Below are 25,013 nucleotides of genomic sequence, written 5' to 3' on the forward strand. Positions count from 1 at the left end.
ATAGATAGATATGAGATAGATAGATAGATAGATAGATAGATATGAGATAGATAGATAGATAGATAGATAGATATGAGATAGATAGATGGTAGATAGGAGATAGATAGATAGATAGATAGATATGAGATAGATAGATAGATAGATAGATAGATATACAGGAGATAGATAGATAGATATGATATAGATAGATAGATAGATAGATAGATAGATAGATAGATATGAGATAGATAGATAGATAGATATGAGATGGATAGATAGATATGAGATAGATAGATACATAGATATGAGATAGATAGATAGATAGATATGAGATAGATAGATAAATAGATATATATGAGATAGATAGATATGAGATAGATAGATGATAGATAGGAGATAGATAGATAGATAGATGATAGATAGATGATAGATAGATGATAGATATGAGATAGATAGATAGATGATAGATATGAGATAGATAGATAGATAGATAGGAGATAGATAGATATGAGATAGATAGATAGATAGATAGATAGATAGATATGAGATAGATAGGAGATAGATAGATATGAGATAGATAGATAGATAGATAGATATGAGATAGATAGATAGATATGAGATAGATAGATAGATAGATAGATAGATAGGAGATAGATATGAGATAGATAGATAGATAGATAGATAGATAGATAGATAGATAGGAGATAGATAGATAGATATGAGATAGATAGATAGATATGAGATAGATAGATAGATAGATAGATAGATAGATAGATAGATAGGAGATAGATAGATAGATATGAGATAGATAGATAGATAGATAGATAGATAGATAGATAGATAGGAGATAGATAGATATGAGATAGATAGATAGATAGATAGATAAGAGATAGATAGATATGAGATAGATAGGAGATAGATAGATAGATAGATAGATAGATAGATAGATAGATAGATAGGAGATAGATAGATAGATATGAGATAGATAGATAGATAGATAGATAGATAGATAGGAGATAGATAGATATGAGATAGATAGATAGATAGATAGATAGATAGATAGATAGATAGATAGATATGAGATAGATAGATATGAGATAGATAGGAGATAGATAGATATGAGATAGATAGATAGATAGATATGAGATAGATAGATATGAGATAGATAGATAGATAGATAGATAGATAGATAGATAGATAGATATGAGGTAGATATGAGATAGATAGATATGAGATAGATAGATAGGAGATAGATAGATATGAGATAGATAGATAGATATGAGATAGATATGAGATAGATAGATAGATAGATAGATAGGAGATAGATATGAGATAGATAGATAGATATGCGATAGATAGATATGAGATAGATAGATAGATAGATAGATAGATATGAGATAGATAGATAGATAGATAGATAGATAGATAGATAGATAGATAGATAGATAGATATGAGATAGATAGATGGTAGATAGGAGATAGATAGATAGATAGATAGATATGAGATAGATAGATAGATAGATAGATAGATATACAGGAGATAGATAGATAGATAGATATGATATAGATAGATAGATAGATAGATAGATAGATAGATAGATAGATATGAGATAGATAGATAGATAGATATGAGATGGATAGATAGATATGAGATAGATAGATACATAGATATGAGATAGATAGATAGATAGATATGAGATAGATAGATAAATAGATATATATGAGATAGATAGATATGAGATAGATAGATGATAGATAGGAGATAGATAGATAGATAGATGATAGATAGATGATAGATAGATGATAGATATGAGATAGATAGATATGAGATAGATAGATGATAGATATGAGATAGATAGATAGATAGATATGAGATAGATATGAGATAGATATAAGATAGATAGATATGAGATAGATAGATAGATATGAGATAGATAGATAGATAGATATGAGATAGATAGATAGATATGAGATAGATAGATAGATAGATAGATAGATAGATAGATAGATAGAAAAAGGAAAGTTTAGAGCAGCACAGCAACTCCGGTGGGTGCAAGTCCGTAAGTCCCCAGGCAGGGGGACTGCAATGTAAGGTTTAGGAAGAGGCAGCACTCCAAAAGGTAATTTCAAAAAAGTGGGGTGTCTTTATTCCATAAGCGACGTTTCAGCTCCTATGGAATAAAGACACCCCACTTTTTTGAAATTACCTTTTGGAGTGCTGCCTCTTCCTAAACCTTAGATAGATAGATAGATAGATAGATAGATAGATAGATAGATAGATAGATAGATATGAGATAGATAGATAGATAGATAGATAGATATGAGATAGATAGATAGATAGATAGATAGATAGATAGATATGAGATAGATATGAGATAGATAGATAGATATGAGATAGATATGAGATAGATAGATAGATAGATAGATAGATAGATAGATAGATAGATAGATAGATAGATAGATAGATAGAAAGAAAAAGTCCAAGCGGCACAAACCAGAGGAAGTGGTGGGTGCAGGCGTCCTGGGACTCGGCCTGAGGTCCCTCAACAATATATACAAGAAACTGGGCAGCACTCCAAATAGTGATGAAAAAGTGTAAGCTGTTTATTCCATGTTCAGCAACCAAACAGCGACGTTTCGGCTCCAAGGAGCCGAAACGTCGCTGTTTGGTTGCTGAACATGGAATAAACAGCTTACACTTTTTCATCACTATTTGGAGTGCTGCCCAGTTTCTTGTATAGATAGATAGATAGATATGAGATAGATAGATATGAGATAGATAGATAGATATGAGATAGATAGATAGATATGAGATAGATATGAGATAGATATGAGATAGATAGATAGATATGAGATAGATATGAGATAGATATGAGATAGATAGATAGTATCTACTATAAAGAGAGAGCTGCATCCTCCATCCACCCTCCTCCTCCTCCGGGTGCAGGTGGGTGCTGGGTACCACAATCACCTGCCTCTCTCTTTGCCCATAACAATAACTTTCCCCTTAGTGCTCCTTCCTGGCATTGAGCTCCCCTTCTCCCCCTCCCCTACGCTGTGACATGTGCGCTCCCGGTGCTGAGGCAGTAGATGGCAGACTGCATCATTTCGCATCCTGCAGAGGGGGGTAGCAGGTGGAAAGTTCACACTGCAGAAGAGATGGCGCTGCCGCCGCTGCTGCCTCCTCCTTGTGTCGGTGGCTATGAATAAGCAGAACGGGCAGCAGGGCAGGGTGTAGCAGGGGGTGGCGGGCACACACAGGGCACACACAGGGGGCTTCTGCGCCTGTGCTTGGCATGATGCTGCAGATCTGATACCCAGAGAGCTCCATCTCTGCTCATCCCCCCTTCCTCTGTCTCTTCTCTCCCCTCCCCACCCATCTGTCCATCCAGTCTGACTCCCAACACAAGGGACTATGGCTGCTGAGGAGGTACTGCAGACTGTGGAGGATTACAAGGCTGAGATTGAGAGGCTGACCAAGGAGCTGAGCGAGACCACCCAGGAGAAGATCCAGGCTGCCGAGTACGGGCTGGTGGTCCTGGAGGAGAAGCTCGCCCTCAAGCAGCAGTACGATGACCTGGAGGCGGAATATGACACCCTCAAACAGGAGCAGGAGCAACTCAAGGAGGTGGGTGCCAGGCCCTGGGGTGGGGGGGGGCGCTCAAGACGGTGACCCAGTAAGGTGCCCAGCCCTTGCGTATTACACATGGGCATCGCCTGGACCATAGATGTGATGCCCAGGTGCCGAGGATGCCCACTATGGTGGTGACTCTCTCAGCGCCAGTCACATTGAGTCCCGCAGTTGTGGGACAATAACACAGACCCCCGGCAGTCATTGTCGGCGAGTTCACCGCCTCTTATCGTTATCGTGTGTCCTGATTTCTTATGGATAAAGTTGACTATGTTTTGAATTGCTGCTATAGGACTAGAGTAGTCACCGGCCCCCGTGTCCGGATATAGGTGGCATCAGGTTCTCAACTTTTACCAATAGCCCCCTCCTCTCTTGTGTGTAGGCCGACATTATCAAAGAAGTTACTGTAGTCTCACTGCCGTCCGCTATATTAGATCGCAAGCTCCAAGGACCAGGACATGAATGTATCTATGTATCTATCTATCTCATATCTATCTGTCTCATATCTATCTCATATCTATCTCATATCTATCTCATATCTATCTCATATCTATCTATCTATCTCATATCTATCTATCTATCTATCTCATATCTATATATCTCATATCTATCTATCTCATATCTATCTATCTATCTCATATCTATCTACCTATCTATCTCATATCTATCTATCTATCTATCTATCTATCTATCTATCTATCTCATATCTATCTATCTCATATCTATCTATCTATCTATCTATCTCATATATATCTCATATCTATCTATCTCATATCTATCTCATATCTATCTATCTCCTATCTATCTATCTATCTCATATCTATCTATCTATCTATCTATCTATCTATCTATCTCATATCTATCTATCTATCTATCTATCTATCTCATATCTATCTATCTATCTATCTATCTATCTCATATCTATCTATCTCATATCTATCTATCTATCTATCTATCTATCTATCTATCTATCTCATATCTATCTCATATCTATCTATCTCATATCTATCTCATATCTATCTATCTCCTATCTATCTATCTCATATCTATCTATCTATCTATCTATCTATCTATCTATCTATCTATCTCATATCTATCTATCTATCTATCTATCTATCTATCTATCTATCTCATATCTATCTATCTATCTATCTATCTATCTATCTATCTATCTCATATCTATCTCATATCTATCTATCTATCTCATATCTATCTATCTCATATCTATCTATCTATCTATCTATCTATCTATCTATCTCCTATCTATCTATCTATCTATCTCATATCTATCTATCTATCTATCTCATATCTATCTATCTCATATCTATCTTCCAACTCTCTTTACGTTGTCTCTATTTACATCATCTTATGACTATATATCTATCACATCTTTCCATCTCTCTTTCTGGAATATCTCTCAATCTTTTCATTATTCTGTAATATCATTCTATGCATTGTCTATCTGTCTCTTTCTGTCCGGTGGAAGGGTTAATCTCAGTCCTTCCTGTTGTGTGGTAGAATGTCCATGACATTATTCCATGGCAGAAGCCTATGACAAAGACAAGAACCCGGGTAATAGGCGGAAGAATGTGTAACTGCAGGCCTGGCCTCTCTGCTATTTGCAGCGTCAGCTCCTGCTCTACGATAACTGCACCCGGGGAGACCGGATCCTGTATTCTCCTCCATACATGACTATGACCAGTCGTCTGGAGGTCTGGACCAGTCGGTCTTGCCATCCCTATTACTATTACTGCTCTCTACTATACTTGATAGGATGGGATCTTTGGATGTTTGGGGGTGGTAAAGAGTAATACTTGGATGATGGTAGCGATATTTGGTTGTGGAGTGAGTTATGAAGACCACATAGACCCTATTCGACACATGGTCTGTCCGTAGACCCTCCATTGGGTTGGTCAATGGATGTTAAAATCACTACTCCCACGCTCATGACTAGTTCTAGGGACCCCAGGACCCCAGTAAGCACTACTCCGAAGTTCAAGACTAGTTCTAGGGATCTGAAGACCTCCACAATCACTAGTCCGAAGTTCTAGACTAGTTCTAGTGCCCCGAAGACCATTGCAATTACTACTTTCCAGTTCATGACTAGTTCTAGGGACCGAAGGACCCCAAAATAGCTAATCCCAATTTCATAACTAGTTTTAGGGACTGAAAGACCCTCGCAATCACTACTTCCAAGTTTAAAACTAGTTCTAGGGACACGAAGACCCCCACAATCACTACTCCCAAGTTCATGACTAATACTAGGGGCCTGAAGACCCCCGCAATCACTACACCCAAGTTCATGACTAATACTAGGGGCCTGAAGACCCCCGCAATCACTACTGACAACTTCAGAACTAGTTCTATGGAAACGAAGACCCTTAAATTCATTACTTCTAAGTTCATGACTCATTCTAGGGACACGAAGACCCCCACAATCACTACAACCAGGTTTATGACTACTCCCAGGGATCTGAAGACTTCCACAATCACTACTCCCAAGTTTATGACTACTTCTATGTATCTGAAGACCCCCGAAATCACTACTTCCAAGTTCATGACTAGTTCTAGGGGCCTGAAGACCCCCGCAATCACTACTGACAAGTTAAGGACTAGTTCAGGGTGCCCGAAGACTTCCCCAATCACTACTCCCAAGTTCTGGACTAGTTTTAGGGGCCTAATGACCCCTAAAGAGTAATGGAACATAACAAGGCCTCCATTATGATCCATGAATATCCATGCTATTCATTACAATGAAGGTTTGTGTGTAGAGCTGAGAATTTTTGTGCGCTTGGCTCCAGACAAAAAGATCATTCAAGAATCTGGTTGACTCAAAAACTTACTTAACCAGTTCGGCTCTCCTCCATGCAAAATAAATTCTGAACTCTCCGATACTTCCCTGGTGCTGGTTTGTTTCCCAGGAAAAATAGTATCACTGATGCTAATACTGTAGTGGATTTGGCCGGTACAGCGGGTAAACCGAGCGGTGACCTCAGCCTGTGGGATCAGTGGAAGGTCACTTGTATTGTGTGTATGAGAGTCTGGATTAGTTGGATCCTGCCGCAACATATCACAGTAGAGGTCACTGGTGTCAAACATGGCTAAAAGATTTTTTGATCCTTGGGTATAATATCAATCAAAAGTCCAGTTTGTGAACCCAGATCTGATGTCTACATCAAAGTTAAGTTTGCAGAATACAGGCTGCTGTTTATGACAGTGAGACCATAGTTGGCCACAACCATTGGATTTATTGTGAGTAGACTTGCCAGTTTCGGTAGGATTGGCGCATGGTTGCCGTCCATGGGTCTTTTTGAATTTACTCCCTAGATCAAAGAGAACGAAGGGTCAGACTGTTGATGATGGCCAACAGAAGATAACAAATACAATAACAGAACATAGATCTGTAATTAGGACAACCCCAAATCAATATGCTCGATAAAGGGTCTGCTGAAGACCCTAAAGAGAAGCTCTGCTAGAAGTAATTTTACAAAACATGGATATTACTAGGGATCTACCTTTAAGGCAGGGGGTTGGTCAAGATGTCAGAGAGCAGCTCTAGCCAAAAAGCAAGTGATTATCAACCTCAACTGGTAACGCTACCCCGAAGGTAGGTGATCATCGTCTGGTCAAGAACTCAATAGGTTCCTCTAACCCAAAAACAGATGATCATCATATCAAACCCCCATAGAGTAGCTCTATCCAGAATCCTGATCAAGTGCCAAAATTGTACCTCTATCTAGAGACCAGTTTCAACTGATAACTCTAGTCTATATCATCATCTGGTCAAGACCTGAAAAGGTATCTCTATGCTTATGGCAGATGATTGTCAGATCAAGACCCCCAACAGGAAACTCTACCCGGAAGCCAAGTGATCATCTGATTGAAACCCCAAAAAGTAGCTCAACCATGAGTAGCTCAATTCTCTTAGCAAGATCCCAGAGACTAGTCCAATCCTAAAGACAGAAGCTCATCACATCCATAACCTAAGCAAATCTTTACACCAAGCACAGGTAATAGTCTCATGAAGCCCCTAGCCCAGGCCCAAAAGAACGGATGTCTGATTGTCTTATCAAAAGCTCCAGAAGTAGCTTCACTCTGAAAGGATATGATTATCCGATAAAGACCCACGAAGAGTATCTCCAACTGAAGACAGATTAACATCTCTTCCAGGTCCCAAAAAGTAGGTACAGAAATTGATTAGGATTTAAGTGTCTATGGCCAGAGGGTCAGCACTTAGAGGACATGTTAGAAATTCTATAGCATCTTCTTCCTTTAAGGGGAATCAGAAATTATCAGGGATCCACAGCGGAGAACCCAAGTCATCTGGAGAATGAAGGTGGCCATGGTTTTGTCCATTTACTTCAATTACTCAATGGGACACATTTACTTACCCGGTCCAGTTGAGATCCCCAATCCGGACGGTCCGACGAAGATGAAGTCCGGAGCGATTCACCAAGACCGTGTGCCCGAAATCCTGCATGTGTCGCTTCCCCGCTGAGGTCCGACGGAGTTCACCTTCTTCTTCCTGGTGTATGTGAGTGCATGTCTTGCGACACAATTTGCGATGTTAAATCCCACACGTTGTCCGAATCCGTTGGATCGTCCAACGGCCCGCCCCCCCGATTTGTGTCGCGTGTAAGCTGGTGCCGATGCGGCAAAATCCGATCGAGTGTGCCAAAAACCCCAGTTAAATGCGGCGCAAAACGGAAAAATTCTGGAAACCCGACGGAAATGCGTTCCGCGGACCCTTAGTAAATGTGCCCCGATGTTTAGATTTGGAACAATATTCACAGGGCTGTTGTCTCAAAAATGTAGTCATCAGATATCGCAATTGACAGCAAAGGTTCTCATGGTGCTTACATCATGTAGGATAGAAAAACATCAGTATAGCTTTCAGCTTATCAAAGTTTACTGGACTTAACCTCTTCTTAAAGGGAATGTCCACTGATGCCAACCTCTTTTCTTATAAAGCTCATTCAAAATTAAGCCATTCACTAGTCGTCTGGCCAATTGGTCACTGTTATCTCCACCTAACCTACCAAAGATTTAGTGGACTTGAACTATCTCAGTAGTCCATGAAACTAAGCTGTATAACAAAATCAGTTTGGATAATAATCATAGTATTATTGTTGGGTTGAAAAGGTTGAACAAAAGAGACAGATGCATCAAGTCCAATTTACAAAATGTTTGGTGTTCAATTTTTTGAAAGTATTGGATCACAGTAGACGAGTGCTGATTCTGTATCAGGATCCTAACCCAAAGCGTAGTGTTACCCTGAGGGGCAGTTTAGAGGTTGATCATGAGCGCCGACAGATAACTCTATCTAATGGTAGGGTGGTCATCCGATGAAGACCCCAAAGAGTAGCTCTACCATGAAGGCTTTTTATCCCACTACATATATATTAAGCACCAGAAACGGAGAGGGGGGAGTCTATAGTCCTCTACCTCTTAAAATAGGGGTCTTTGCCTTAGTATGAACTTATGACTCTGGACAGTTCTTGGAAATAGTAGCATGAATAGTTCCTTGATCCTCTTCTAAGCTCTTAAGTCGTCTGTGTGTGTTTGTCAACTCCGTGTGAATTAAAGGCACATACACAAATACTCTGCTGTGTAATTCGTGTGCAGGTGTTTGAGTGTTTTATTTTGGAAATGCACCATTTGTCGCTGTGGTGTATAGGTAATAAGCATATGTATAGGACCCCGGGCAGGTGGAGACATTGCCTGGGAAAGTGTCTGCCAAAGGACTGTAGTCCATAGATGACATCCTGTAATCTGAGGATGAACTTTTCAGAAAGTGTTTAAGTTTTCTGCAGCTCCTCCACAGGGGAAAAGAAGCATTACACAGATCCTTGCATTGTCCGATGAGGATTCAGGTCTGGCGCGATTCACTAAGATCATGCGCCAGAGTTCCTGCATGTGTCTGCCGGATTTCACCTTCTTCCCGGTGTATGAGAGTGCTTGGTCTTGTGACATAAATCCACGGTTTGTCCAAATCCATCGGGTTGTCCGACGACCACCCCCCTGATTTCTGTTCCATGCAAGCCGGCGTTGATGCGCCACAATCAGATCACGTGCGCCAAAAACCTGGGGCAATTCGGCGCAATACGGAAATATTCGGGAAACCCAACCAAAGTGCGGCGTTCGGACCCTCAGTAAATGTGCCCCAATGGGATCTCTGTGTAAAGCATTAAGATTTTGGGTCCTCCAAGACGCTTTTTGTTTGGCTGTGATTGGCTATGATATTCTTACTACCTTCTTTAAAAAAGGGGGTTGAATGTCTTCTATAGTGACCATTAAAGGGGATTTTAACTATTACAAAATAGAGGGTGCCATTCTTTTGCCGAAACATTGTCTCAGTGTAGAGAACTATGGGGCTTATTTACTAAGGGTCTGTGGATCGCATTTCTGTCGGACTTCCCAACATTTTAGGGATTTGTGCCACTGTGACAGGGATTTAGCAGGGGATTGTGCTGCAGCGGGGCCGGCTGTCATGTGGCAGAAATCGGGGTGTGTGCCATCGGACGATCCGACTGATTCGGACTGAGCGTGGGATTTAACATTCAAATTGTGTCGCATACAATGCACTTACATGCACCAGGAAGAAGAAGGTGAACTCTGTCGGACCTGAGTGGGGAAGTGACACATGTAGAATATCGGGCGCACTATCTTAATGAATCGAGGCACAGGGCATTGTCGTCGGACAATGCACTTTTGGGAACTCCGAGGAACCAGGTAAGTAAATGTGCCCCGATATCTCTCACATTTGCTATTCCTTGGCCACAGGAATAATTATATTCAGGTTGAGTCTGAGCTGCTATACCAGACAAAGCCTGAAGGTAAGAGCCACAATGTTTCTGAAAAAAATCAATTTTTTATAATCTTATAAAAGTTTATTATACAACTTTTATTGAAGATTTTGTCACGGTCAATAGATGGTCAATAAATTGTGGCATATAGGTCAACAGTCTAGAATGTGGCACCATGTGATTCCAATATTTTTGGTGTCTCCTTTCATCAACCCCTCGATGATTTAAAGATTTTCAGTCATTTTCCAATCTTTGGGGGCGTAACCAGTGGGTAACTCAGCCGGGATACTTTCTACTCTATCTGTAAAGTCTATCTGGTCGTGCATGAATGGTGGCGCTCTTCACATCAATGGGTTGGGTACTATATTTGGCTAACTCCAGCAGTCTCATCGAGAAAAATGGAGTCATCTCTTCAACAATCCGGAAGTACGAGATCCCGTGTTCTCGCAGTAAGACCAACATTGACCAGGAAGTTATCTCCTGACATGTAGATACCCTCTAATATGGCCGTCTTTGGCACAGTGGATTTTGGGTTACACTGTGGTAACTTGACCTACAGCATGACCTCAAGCTATTGACTAGGTAAAATACTTGACTAACTCTGGCAGTCTCTTTGATAAAAGTGGAGTCGTCTCTTCGAATAATTTGGGAGTACGAGTTCTCCTGACATGTAGATAGTCTCTAATATGGCTGCCATTGGCACAGTTGGGAATTTTGGGTTATGCTGAGGAAATGTGACCTAATGTGAACTATAGTTGGCTAACTTCGGCAGCCTCATCGAGAAAAATGGAGTCGTCTCTTCACAATTTGGGAGAACGAGATCCCGTGTTCTCGCCTTTCAACAGTCAGACCCACCTTGATGAGGAGGTTCTCTCCTGACATGTAGATGCCCTCTAATATCACCAATCACCTTTGGTATAGTCATGGATTTTGGATGACGTTGAGGTAATGTGACCTACAGAGGGCGACGACGATGACTACTACTGGACTCATCAAACATACCGGTTATTAATAATTCATCACTTTCCCCTTATACAGGAATGAGAAAATGATAAACCGACATGCAGAGTGCAGTAATTTAATGCCGCCATCAAATATTTATACCCCGGCTCTCTGTATGTCTTCATTACAAGGTATAGCTGTCATAATGACATTTCAGAAATATCTCCTCCATAGGCAGGGAAAGAAAAGCTGGGTACAGTTTCAGTCATGACTAAAATAAACCACTTACTCAATTATCGGAGATGTTCGGCCTTTTCTAATAGGACGTTTGGCACAAAGTGCCTCTGACAACAATTACTGCATTAGACCCACTGCAAGGAACATCAATTACGGCACTTGATGCAAGATCGAGACAGCTAATGTATTTAGAGGGACTGGAGATATGAAAATCAAGAGGTCTCCGAGAAAACGCTCTTTGTCGGTGATGCTATTAAGTCGTGGCTTGTAGGAGAAGTTTGTGGACAAATGAGTTGAGCCTCGGTTTGGTGATCTAGGAGATCACAGTGGGGCAGATTTACTCACCCAGTCCTGTTGCGATCCCCGCAGTGCATTGTCGGACGAGGATTCGGGTCCGGCGTGATTCACTAAGGTGTAGAAAGTGGCCCAACATCAACAACTGGGCGACTGAACATTAGGTCCACATTATCAGGTTTACCAATTGGCTGAAATTCCTTCCTTCTATTTCAGATTTCAGTAGAACCTTTTAGAGACCGAGGGGCACATTTACTTACCCGATGCAGTCGCGATCCCGCGGCGCGTTGTCCGACGAGGATTCAGGTCTGCCGGGATTCACTAAGAGTCGTGCGCCGGATAGGTGTTGCTGCTGCCCCGAGGTCCGCCGGAGTTCTTCTTCTTCCCGGTGCATGTGAGTGCTGATCTTGCAACATAAATTCTTTTTTAAATTATGCGTTTTTTCTGGATCTGTCCGGTTGTCCGATGGCCACGTCCCCCTATTTCTGTTGCGTGAAAGCCAGCGCCGATGCGGAAATATTCGGAAAACCCTACGAAAGTGCTGCGTTTGGACCCTTAGTAAATGAGCCCCCAAGTGTCCAAATTGGGACCAAAACCCACATATTTTTCACAAAGTGCCAACAGGAAGAATCGTGGGACCTGGAGCAGGAGCTCCAATGACAAAATGACCATATCTGCTGCTGGAGCTGGAAGAAAAGGCTGCTGCTGGAGATAGGGACAGTGAGGGAAAGAGATTAGGTGTAATAATTTCATAAATGCCCTTTTGAGGGCACATAGGAAGGTAGGGAGAAAAGTCTGTGGAGGGACAAATATTTGACTTTTTAGGGCAGTCCTAAAAAATGTGACAGTGAGATTACTTTACTTCATGAGTATAATACTAAATTACAGTGATAACTCAATCCGTATACGTAACACTCCTAAAGTGCAGTGACGTAAAGAACTGAAGTTACATGGCTATGGTGGTGCTGGTGGTGATGATGGAGCTGGTGCAGCAGGTAGATGACTTCTTCCATCTTTGCCTGGTCCAAGTTTGCGCAGTGTATACCAGCCAGTAGGCCACTTAAAGTCAAGGCATTGCTTCTTTTACCAAAGTTTCTGTAACAAGATCTTCCAGTTGGTTGCCAATCTAATGTCCGCCGGTTGGCCACCACTGTTTTTAGAACTTGAATTTGCTAATAGATTGTCCAAGGTTGTATTGACCTTTATGGTAAAGTTGTATCATTACAGTAAATTTGAGAGGACTTTGTGTATAATACGTTATTATTTGAGATGATATCTGGAGGGTATATCATCTGGATATTGGGAAACTTTTTGAAAGACCAGGTGCTAGTTATGCTTGAGTTTAATGGATTGTCCAAATAATAAGAAAACAGCTCTACATTTGTTCAAGGTTTGTGCCTGGTATTGAAGCTCAACTCCTCCAATTACGGTAAAGCTCAGGTACAATGCCGCATAAATCCAGAGACGGTGCTGTTTTTAGATGAATACCTTAATACGAACAAAACTTGGAAAGCTCGGGAACACAGCGACAACAGTACAGCTCATTGTTGGCATCACCGATGCCGTTGTGGTCGAGAGTGTGTTGCACTCTTAGTTTCTGTAATGGTTCACTGCCAGTTATATCTAAGAGCCTAATATTTATACATATAAACAGGAAGCAATAACCTACAATGTAGGGTAAGAGCGAAGCTTAACCACCTACGACCTATTCTACGCTGCATAGGCAAGTTAGCACAGGAAACTGGTATGAGCAAGACTTAAACCGGTATGAATTATGTTCAACAACCAACTATACAAGTGCCGAGTCCAAATACAAATTTTTGGGGTACATTACATACAATCTCTGAGTAGGGCTTCCTAACACTATGGAGTAAGGGTGGTGTCAGGGCTTGATGTAGATCCCTCAGACTCCACTGCCCTTCCATTGCCAAGTAACACCACCATAAAGGTGTATCTAAGAATTTACACATTTTGGTAGGGGACTGTACATTTTTTAATTATTTATTTAGTATTTTGTAGCATGTGGATAGTCTTGACACTTCTCCATCTAATGATGTCCAACACCTTGTCCAATCCTGATGAAGGACCTTTCACCACCTACTTCACTCTGTGGACAGGTTCCGGTGCAGTTAGAATTTGATCTCTAGCCACAGCATACCCGAATAGTCATTGCCGTTAACATTGGTACTGCATACGCTAATTAGGTGGGAAGTCCTGAACTTGAGAAGACAGCCTGACACCATCTACTTGACACAAATTGCCACACCCAAAATAAAAAGCAGCAATTGCTCAGGGATGGTGGGTGGTAGAGAAAAAATTTCCAACTGTGCCAGAATCTATTGATCTGCACCTACTTCTCAGTGTAGGATCTATACACTCACCGGCCACTTTATTAGGTACACATGTCCAACTGCTCGTTAACACTTAATTTCTAATCAGCCAATCACATGGCGGCAACTCAGTGCATTTAGGCATGTAGACATGGTCAAGACAATCTCCTGCAGTTCAAACCGAGCATCAATATGGGGAAGAAAGGAGATTTGAGGCCTATGAACGTGGCATGGTTGTTGGTGCCAGAAGGGCTGGTCTGAGTATTTCAGAAACTGCTGATCTACTGGGATTTTCACGCACAACCATCTCTAGGGTTTACAGAGAATGGTTCAAAAAAGAAAAAACATCCAGTGAGCGGCAGTTCTGTGGGCGGAAATGCCTTGTTGATGCCAGAGGTCAGAGGAGAATGGGCAGACTGGTTCGAGCTGATAGAGTGACTCAAATCGCCACCCGTTACAACCAAGGTAAGCAGAAGAGCATCTCTGAATGCACAGTACGTCGAACTTTGAGGCAGATGGGCTACAGCAGCAGAAGACCACACCGGGTGCCACTCCTTTCAGCTAAGAACAGGAAACTGAGGCTACAATTTGCACAAGCTCATTGAAATTGGACAGTAGAAGATTGGAAAAACGTTGCCTGGTCTGATGAGTCTCGATTTCTGCTGCGACATTCGGATGGTAGGGTCAGAATTTGGCGTCAACATGAAAGCATGGATCCATCCTGCCTTGTATCAACGGTTCAGGCTGGTGGTGGTGGTGTCATGGTGTGGGGAATATTTTCTTGGCACTCTTTGGGCCCCTTGGTATGTGATGTGGTGGAACGGGAGATTCGCATCATGGATGTGCAGCCGACAAATCTGCGGCAACTGTGTGATGCCATCATGTCAATATGGACCAAAATCTCTGAGGAGCTTCCAGCACCTTGTTGAATCTATGCCACGAAGAATTGAGGCATTTCTGAAGGCAAAAGGGGGTCCAACCCGTTACTAGCATGGTGTACCTAATAAAGTGGCCGGTGAGTGTTCTGTATCTACATGAGTAGAGCTTCAGGAGTAGTATCGAAGCTTTAGGAGAAGGTTCCACCATTTTTGTAGCCACAGGGCATTATCTTAGGGTTTATAGATGGTTGATTGATGCAGAATTGGATTAGTAGGTTGTTGATGGCCGAGAAGAACTCTGGCCACAGTTACTGATAGCTTTGCCGATGCCGATGAAGGCTTGACATGATATCATCTGAGGATTGATAGGTGGAGCATTGATGGAGAATGGAATTAGTAAGCTCCTTCAGATGTTGATGGCAGAGAAGATCCCATAGTGGTGGAAATGTATCGTTTTTCTGATATCTGTTGTGATGATTACAACCATGCATGGTCCAAGGTTCTTCTTGGCCCTCAACATGTAGAAGACCTTCCCTGGATTTCTCTTATTTTTGATAAGCGACTATCTCAGTCTTCTTCTCCTCGACATTTCCCCCGCCGTTGTATCTATAGAAGAGCATTGTTGTTTTGACCGCTTTTTCTTTTTACAACCTGGCGTGTTCTCCGCATTATGACAATACATCCCTCGCCCTAAATGACCCTGTGTGCTTTTCTATTTTTAACACTAAGTGACCACCGCATGAAAAATGTATGAATACGGTGTTTCTGCTCCTCCCCCTATTATTCTAATGCTCCGATTACTATAGTGGAAACAACAGATGGAGGACATTTTGCCATGTCCCGTTATTAAAGTCCCGTCGTGTCCCTTTCAAACACACTATATTTCGTGAGAGTAAGGGTTAAACTAACAAAGTTTTATATAAAATTTAACTCAATTGAATAAAGTTTTAGACTCCAACTCTATTACAGGCCTCGGGGGGAGGGGGGGGTCTTTATGTCCTAAGATCAAGGCCAACTCGAGGATTCCAAGGGACATAATCTGTTGAGAAAGTAAATTGATGAGAAGCCAACATTTTGGTTATTTTTGTCATATTGAAATATGTTTTTGATGAATTATTAGCTAATTTACTGTCATTTCTATTGTTACTTTCTGATGCATTGTCATTGTGCTGTATACTATAAAATAAACGCTAGAGGCTCAAAACTACAGGACTTCTATTGAGACTTGGGCGTTTCTGGTTTATGCTTGTCTCTGGACATATTGATCTACCTGTGAGCTACTATATCATTATCTATCTATCTATCTATCTATCTATCTCATATCTATCTCATATCTATCTATCTCCTATCTATCTATCTATCTATCTATCTATCTATCTATCTATATATCTCATATCTATCCTGAAGTCGTGAAATAGGTGCAATTCCCAGCATACGGCCAGAAATTTCTCCTATTTTTCCCCTTACCCCACATCCACCAGTAGGCATATTGGGCAGTAGCCCGGGGCCGATGGCAACCCAAACCACCGACTAGTTTTATACTGAAAAGGACCTTTACCCATGAAATCCTCATACATCTGATCATGTTCTCAATACATATGTACACAAGAGCCATTTCAGGACCTTTAAAGGTCCTCCAAAAGCTCTGAAACTGCTGATTGAAAGCATCAGAAGGGATGGATCCTCCATTCCCCAAGTACCAGATGTAGGAAGTGACTCTAGACTGGTAGGGGCTATAATATTCATACAGCCCAAGGCACATAGCAGTCATACTTCACCCCTGACCTCCACGCCAAGTGGGCGTAGAGGGGTGTGAATAGGGGCGTGGCTGGTGCTGCAGTTGGCTGCCATGGTGTGCTCCTGCCCCATGCCCAAGCTGGGCCACACCTGGAGTAGGCCTGGAGCCCCACACACCAGGATAGATCCAGCAAAGGGTAGGGGCACCATCATACTCAGGGTATTATAAAAGTGCCCCTATGTAGTTGTCTATCTTTCTTTCTCTCATCTGTATCTATCTACACATCTAGTCATCTTTCTTCCCCTCCCTTTATGTCTATCTGTATCTGTCTATCTCTCCTTCTTTTTGCAGAACCCACATCTGCCCAAAACCAATTCATCCTTAAGACTTGGGGTATGGAGAAAAGAAATGTGTGTTGGGTTTTTAAGTTCAGTAATATGTAGAAAGGAGTCAGCCAGAATGTGCCAATTTGTATACATGGTCTTACCTCCCTACTCGATTCAGGGAAAGTTGGAACATGTTGGGGCACATTTACTTACCCGGTCCAGTTGCGATCCAGCGGCACGTTCTCCGACGAGGATTCGGGTCTGTCGGGATTCACTAAGGTCCGTGCGCCCGATATCCACCAGGTGTCGCTGCTGTGCTGAAGTCCGCGGGAGTTCGCCTTCTTCGTCCCGGTGAATGTGAGTGCTGTTCTGCATGAAAGCCGGCGCCGATCCGCCACAATCCGATCGCATGCACCAAAATCCTGCGGCAATTTAGGGCAAGTCGGAAATCGTCGGGAAACCCGATGAAAAGTGCTCGATTCGGACACTTAGTAAATGAGCCCCGTTGCTCTTATTTGTCTGGATCTTAGGAGATCCTCCCTAGTTAACCCATGTACTTTTTCTTTATGTTTATCCTTGTGGGGTGCGGGGTAGCCTCTTTAGCCTCTTTGTCTAAACTTAGTGGATAAGTTCCCTTTTACTATCGTATTCTCTCACATGATACGTTTAGTTCTGAGAAACTGGGAGCAAAGTCATGATCTCACCTCTCTTATCATCTAATAAATTGTTCTTATCTGTCGGTATGACAAACAGATCAATCTTTAAGGTAATAGTTAACCAGTTTGACATTAAGATTACGAAACTGAATGTTCTCTGTGGAAATCACTCAGATGATTTGTCAGGCCCGGTCAAAGTTCTCGAGGAACTCAATAGTTCTATTCAAGATCGGGAAGATGTCGTCTATGTATCTTCACCAACATTTTTTTGAAGTGGTGATATAGATGTAGATCGACTATGTTAGCATATGTGGTGGCCATATTGCTCCCCATTGTGATACCCCTGAAGACTGAATACCCGCATGTAATATGTGCAGCGCCATCCAGCTCTTTCACTTTGAGGTAATTGGACATGTTCAGTACAGATGTACACACACCAGGTTTGGTGTGCATTTCCCCGTTCAAGGGAAACTGAATATGATCTTTTTGAGAGGTAGGACTTGCTCAGGTGTTCTCAGGTAAAGGCCTCATCATTGGGTTGTGGACTAGCCACACAAAATGTGACTAACTCACTGGGTCTTATGCTTCATGTTAGATTGAGGTACGTCGTATCCACCGTGTCTCACCAAACCAAGAATGTGCCAACCGGTCACACCGTATTATAGAGCAGGTCCTTTTCCCGCCCAGATTTTGTTCGTTCATTTCCTATGTACATCAGCAGGGGGAAAGGCATTCACATACCGATTTAAGACAGGCCTCAAACATGTGCCCTGAATATGCCCACCATAGTGTCATGACATTTTTACACATTATGGGGCAGATTTGCTTACCCGCTCCATTCGCGATCCAGCGGCGCATTCTCTGTGGAGGATTCGGGTTTTCCGGCGATTCACTAAGGTAGTTCCCCATGATGTCCACTAGGTGTAGCTGCTGCGCTGAATTCCGTCGGAGTGCACTGAAGTTCACCAAGCCAGGCCGGGTGCAGGTAAGCGTGTGTCAAGCGACACATTTTTTTTAAAAATACGGCAGTTTCTCCAAATCCGACGGGTTTTCCGATGGCCACGCCCCTCTATTTCCGTTGTGTGCATGCCAGTGCCGATGCACCACGATCCGATCGCGTGCGCCAAAATCCCGGGGCAATTCAGGGAAAATCGGCGCAAAACGATAAAATTCGTGTAACCCGACGTAAAAACGCGATTTGGGCCCTTAGTAAATGACCCCCTATATGTCACAAGATTGTGTTGAGTATTAATACCTATATCTCCTTCGCTCTTGCTCTATCTATGGTTCTCTTTATCTAGTTTGCGTCTATCACCGTCTGTTATTGTAACGCTGACAATACAGTCTATATTATACAGGGATTCTGGCAGAGCTGGTAATGGGTCCCCGGTGAGAATACGATGCTTTACAGATTACACTGAAGCTTCAAGACATTTTCGCACTTAGAAATTGCAATGTTGGATTTGTACGGCCGTAATTCTCCAAAGCGAGTCTTGTACCATCTTTCTCTGTGTAATTACGCTGCTTAATGTAGTATGATCACACTCTGTAGCGATGATCCTTCCGGATAATTCCCTACATCCTTCCTTATTTCTTCCCTTTGTTATATTTGTATTGTTACTAGTCAGCAGTGGATTATGTGATTTGAGAGGACCTTTATGTAGACATTTTGATGGAACATTGTCAGGTTTCGGGATCAGTGGATCCTCTGGACCACCGTGGGAGGTGCTACTAGCCGACACCTGGGACCGGAGTCTACGTGGCACCTGGTTTTCACCAGAGCCCGCCGCAAAGCGGGTTGGACTTGCTGCAGCGGGGTACCACCAGGTCGCTCCACAGGTGCGACTAGCCCGTGGTGGCAGCCGAGGTCGAGGTACCTTAACGGAAGACAGTCTCGTGGTTGGGTCCAGGCACAGGGTCAGGGCAGACGGCAGAGATGCAAGGTCAAGTCCAATCCGAGGTCAGCAATGGGATGTCGAGGCAGATGGGAACGGGAACATAGGCACATGAACACAGCAACGCAGGAATACAGCAACACGGATGGACTCTGGTAACACAGGAACACTGAGGGACTCTGGAGGACTCACGGCAACACAGGACTCAGGAGCGGGAATGCAGGGAAACACAGCAATATCGCAAGGAAGCTTTCCTATTGGCGTAAGCACAAAGATCCGTCAAAACAGGAAGGGAGGTGTCTGATTATAAGGTGGAGATGTTCAGCCAGTGCACCAATCAGCGGTGCGCTGGCCCATTAAATCTTCGACAGCTGGCGCGCGTGTCCCCGCCTCCTAGGCAGCCCGATGGCAAGCAGGGACTGGGACAGGTGAGTCTGGCAGAGGGGCAGTAGTGGGGGTACACGGTGGAACACGGGTGCAGGGATCGTGGGAGCACCTGTGACAAACATTCACCAAATTTCGTAAGACTGCTGCCCAGTGACTCCCCAACAATGATCAATTTGTTCGCTTGGTGTCAGACTGGTATCTGGATATCTTCTGTATATTTATGGAATTTTGGAGGTGTTAACTCAGTTAGTCCAAATCCCAAATTTGTAATAGGGTCCCTCTATCTACCATGTGCCCTTCATAATTCTAGTGTCTTCTTATATGCCCATTGGCTTCTCAACGACGTAACTGCTACCTCTTTACCCCTTCTAGTTATGCAGTTGTTTTGGGGTAAATATGTCTCAACTAAAAAATTTTGGCACACACTTTTATGTTTTTAGGTGCCCAGACTCTATAGGTTACAGGTACACAACTGTGGTCAACTGTCCACTTTTTTACTAACCGCATTGGGTGATTGGGGTCCGTAGAAAAGAGCCTAAAGGCCCAGTCTTTGTAAAAAAAAGTGAGCATGTCTTAGATTTTACGCATCACAAACTTCATAGAATGCATGTCACCCTAAATAGATGTAGCCCAAATGCTTATCCAGGCGTGCACGTTTTCACACTCAAAGGAAAAGTTATTAAGCTGTTCGAAGAACAATAGAGCCTTGGTTTGTCAAAATCCAAATGTTATTCTTCCATGTGAAAATGCCATCAGGAATAGTCGAAATACCCCCATATAGTAGTAGATGGTTTGGTGGTCCAACCTACTGACATTCAAACAAATCCATTTGAATGGTCTGACAACAGCTGGCACATTAAGTTGTCTGTTTCCGAGGGCAACCAGAATTTTTCAAATCAGTTATAAGTATGACTAGAGGAAAGCATAAGAAATAGTTAAAACTCAATACCACAGAACATGTGAGGTAAAGCTGGAACTTTTTGATAAATTTATTGCATGTTCTTGTGACCATGGTGATGACAAGTTTTGGGACTCCACTCCCTTTCATCTTATACACAGAAGTGAACATGGAGATCATGGCTACAGGCAATGCAATGTCCTGAGGGATCCTCCCGCTTTGAAGTGCGTATTCCTGGTTGACGTTGGATGTTGATCTTGGATGGTGTCTTCGAGTTTTTTTGTCTTCCTTGACATCGCTTTGTAGTGACGATACTAACACGTCCTGGTACAACAGGAACAACCAGTTACATAAAAAGGCTTATGGTAACAAGTCAGGTTACAAATAGTCTTGTATATAAAAAATTGTCATTGTAGATGTTGTAGATGATAAAGGTGCCTTCTCTGAGTTACAGTAGATGCAAAGGTTGGAACAAAGTTCCATAGGGAAGTGTTCAGTGGCGTAGCTTGAGGGGGTGCAGTCATACCCAGGCTAGGAACTTGAAGGACCCAAATTGTGTCGGCTACGAGGTGAATAATTCTTTAAATATAATTTAGGAAGCTCAGTAAAGACTCGGCAATGGGACTGATAAGTTTTAGATTACACCTTAAGAAGTGACTGTACAGAGAAAAACACTAACCGTAATGGTGGAGAAGCCTGACCCAAACTAGGGATGTGACCGTACAGAGGAAAACACTAACCGTTACGGGGGAGAAGCCTGACCCAAACTAGGGATGTGACTGTACAGAGAAAAACACAAACCGTAACGGTGGAGAAGCCTGACCCAAACTAGGGATGTGACTGTTCAGAGAAAAACACTAACCGTTACGGGGGAGAAGCCTAACCAAAACTAGGGATGTGACTGTACAGAGAAAAACACTAACCGTAACGGTGGAGAAGCCTAACCCAAACTTGGGATGTGACTGTACAGAGAAAAACACTAAACGTAACGGTGAAGAAACGTAACCAAAACTAGGGTTGTGACTGTACAGAGGAAAACACTAACCGTAACGTTGGAGAAGCCTAACCAAAACCAGAGATGTGACTGTACAGAGGAAAACACTAACCGTAACGGTGCAGAAGCCTAACCAAAACCAGGGATGTGACCGTACAGAGGAAAACACTAACCGTAACGGGGGAGAAGCCTAACCAAAACCAGAGATGTGACTGTACAGAGGAAAACACTAACCGTAACGATGCAGAAGCCTAACCCAAACTAGGGATGTGACTGTTCAGAGAAAAACACTAACCGTAACGGGGAGAAGCCTAACCAAAACCAGAGATGTGACTGTACAGAGGAAAACACTAACTGTAACAATGGAGAAGCCTAACCCAAACTAGGGATGTGACCGTACAGAGGAAAACACTAACTGTAACAATGGAGAAGCCTAACCAAAACCAGGGATGTGACCGTACAGAGGAAAACACTAACTGTAACAATGGAGAAGCCTAACCAAAACCAGGGATGTGACTGTTCAGAGAAAAACACTAACCGTAACGGGGGAGAAGCCTAACCCAAACTAGGGATGTGACTGTTCAGAGAAAAACACTAACCGTAACGGGGGAGAAGCCTAACCCAAACTAGGGATGTGACTGTTCAGAGAAAAACACTAACCGTAACGGAGGAGAAGCCTAACCCAAACTAGGGATGTGACTGCTCAGAGAAAAACACTAACCGTAACGGAGGAGAAGCCTAACCCAAACTAGGGATGTGACTGTTCAGAGAAAAATCCTAACCGTAACGGTGGAGAAGCCTAACCAAAACTAGGGATGTGACTGTACAGAGGAAAACACTAACCGTAACAATGGAGAAGCCTAACCAAATCATTTTGCTTATGTCTTACCAGTAAGATGGTCTTCCAAACTATCTGTGGTATCTTAAATGAAACAAAAACCAACAAAAAGAACCCATTGATTTAAAAGAGTATGGTGTAATGCTAATTTTTTTCTGTGGTGGTGCTGTTGGGAAATTAAAAACTTACCAACAGATTATTATTGATTGTTGGGGGTCCCAGTATGAATATACTTACAACTTGTAACATCTAAAGTACTAATAGTCAAAACCATTTTCCTCAAGCCCTTCATGAACCTTCAGGAGCACACAGTAGGTCTTGTGATAAGGCCCCATCATATTCATACACAATGGGGAGCCTCAAAAGGGGCGCTAGAGGGTAACCAGACTCTTGTTGCAGGGTGTTGATTCCTTTTTTTTTTGGAACATGATAAGAAGACCATATTGACTGGAAAAATAGGAACACTCAAGGAGAAGCCAGGTGACCTCAATTTGTAAGGTCACAAATGACATGAGTAATTACCTAATTACTGTGGTTGTTGACAATTCAACCTTTGACGCCCCCAGGTGGTCATATTTTCAGTTTGACTACTGTAGTAAATTCACTGAATTATTTGTGGCTCTTTGCAGTGCTGGGATAGCAATCCATGAGGACCCATAGCAAAATATTTAAGAGAGTTCACTAAGGTGGTTCCAAGTTTTAACGACCAAGACAGGACTGGCATCTGATTTTTTTCTTTCTCCTTTGTATGAATCTTGGGGTAGGTCCAAAAATCCCTTTTTACCATATTAATCCCATAGAGAAAGCTTCAGAAAAATCTGTTGAAAAACTGGAAGGCCGGACCTTCTTTCTCTAAAACCTTCATAGAAGAGGTTCATATCACCAACATAAATTTTCTAATGATCAAGGCTTAAAGGGGACCTACCACCCCAATTCTACCTATAAAGGTAGAAGGGGTGGTAGGTGGATGAATGGGACGTGAGGATAGCCCTTTTTTGGGCTAATCCTCACGTCCCGGGTGTCTTTTAGAAAACTTTATTGGAGGCATTTTTTTATGCAGCTACTGGGGCGTGGAGTAGCTGGACATGAGGCTACTAGTCACGGCTACTCCACGCCCCCGTAGCCACGTTACTCCGCCTACCATTTAATCTTCAGCTGCGCGCCCTCGTCCTGGTCCCCTGTGTTCTGCGCATGCGCAGAACGCAGGCCTTTGGCTGCACGGCCGCGGCTCCGGAACTACTGTGCATGCACAGAAGGCCGCAGATGCCGGGGGACCAGGACGAGGTAGCTGCGCGCCGAAGATTAAATGGTAGGAGGAGTAATGTGGCTTGGAGTAGCCGCGACTAGTAGCCTCATGTCCGGGTACTCCACGCCCCAGTAGCCGCATAAAAAATTTACATATTCCTCCAATAAAGTTTTCTAAAAGACACCCGGGACGTGAGGATTAGCCCAAAAAAGGGCTATCCTCACGTCCCATTCATCCACCTACCACCCCTTCTACCTTTATAGGTAGAATCGGGGTGGAAGGTTCCCTTTAAAATTTGTTTTCCAAGGCCGAGTAGAATAGTTTCACCAGAAAAGTAAAATGTATTCAATAACCAAGGCTTGACCTTCGTTCTCCAAATATTCCATAGAATAGGTCCTGATAAGCAGAAAGTACTGAATTACCAATTCTGGACCCTCTATTTTAAAGACCTTCATAGAATAGGTCCATTTAATAAGCCAAATGTTTTTATTAACCATGGATTCACCTTCTTTCTCCAAGCCTGCCATAGAAGAGATCCACCAGATGTGTAGAATTTATCGAACTACCAAGGTTGGACTTTCTAAACAAAAATTTGGTAATTCTGTCCAGCATAAATTTTGTAATAATCACTACTTGAACTTTTCATTTCCAAGAATATTTCCACTGGAAAAGTAAACTATATTTGATAACAAACGGCTCGATCTTCTTTCTCCAAGGCCTTCAGAAAAGAGGTCCAGCTGACAATCAAAAATGATCAAATAATCAAGACTGAACCTTCTTCTTCAAAGCCTCCATAGAATAGGTCCACTGGTACGTCGAAAGTATTGAATTACCAATCCTGGACCCTCTATCTTAAAGACCTGCGTAGAGTAGGTCCACCTGATAAGCAAAATGTATTTATTAACCGTGGATTGACCTTCATTTTCAAAGGCCACCAT

General features: G+C 42.6%; 1 protein-coding gene across 12 annotated transcripts in view; it reads left to right on the top strand.

The window, feature by feature from the left end:
- The first annotated feature begins 3,088 nt into the window (after positions 1-3,088).
- The window catches only part of BICD1 (BICD cargo adaptor 1), a 103,388-nt gene continuing 81,463 nt past the window's right edge, over positions 3,089-25,013 (top strand). For 5 of the 12 annotated variants that reach the window (XM_072145287.1, XM_072145291.1, XM_072145288.1 and 2 more), the window contains exon 1: positions 3,091-3,607. In XM_072145287.1, the coding sequence (XP_072001388.1) occupies positions 3,395-3,607 (213 nt within the window). In that variant the 5' untranslated portion in view covers positions 3,091-3,394. Of the gene's footprint in view, positions 3,608-25,013 lie in introns of all 12 variants that reach the window. The other 7 variants (XM_072145281.1, XM_072145282.1, XM_072145283.1 and 4 more) reach the window with 2 other exon arrangements.

This window comes from Engystomops pustulosus, chromosome 4 (assembly GCF_040894005.1).
Source record: "Engystomops pustulosus chromosome 4, aEngPut4.maternal, whole genome shotgun sequence".
In the NCBI taxonomy this organism is placed as follows: Eukaryota; Metazoa; Chordata; class Amphibia; order Anura; family Leptodactylidae; genus Engystomops; species Engystomops pustulosus.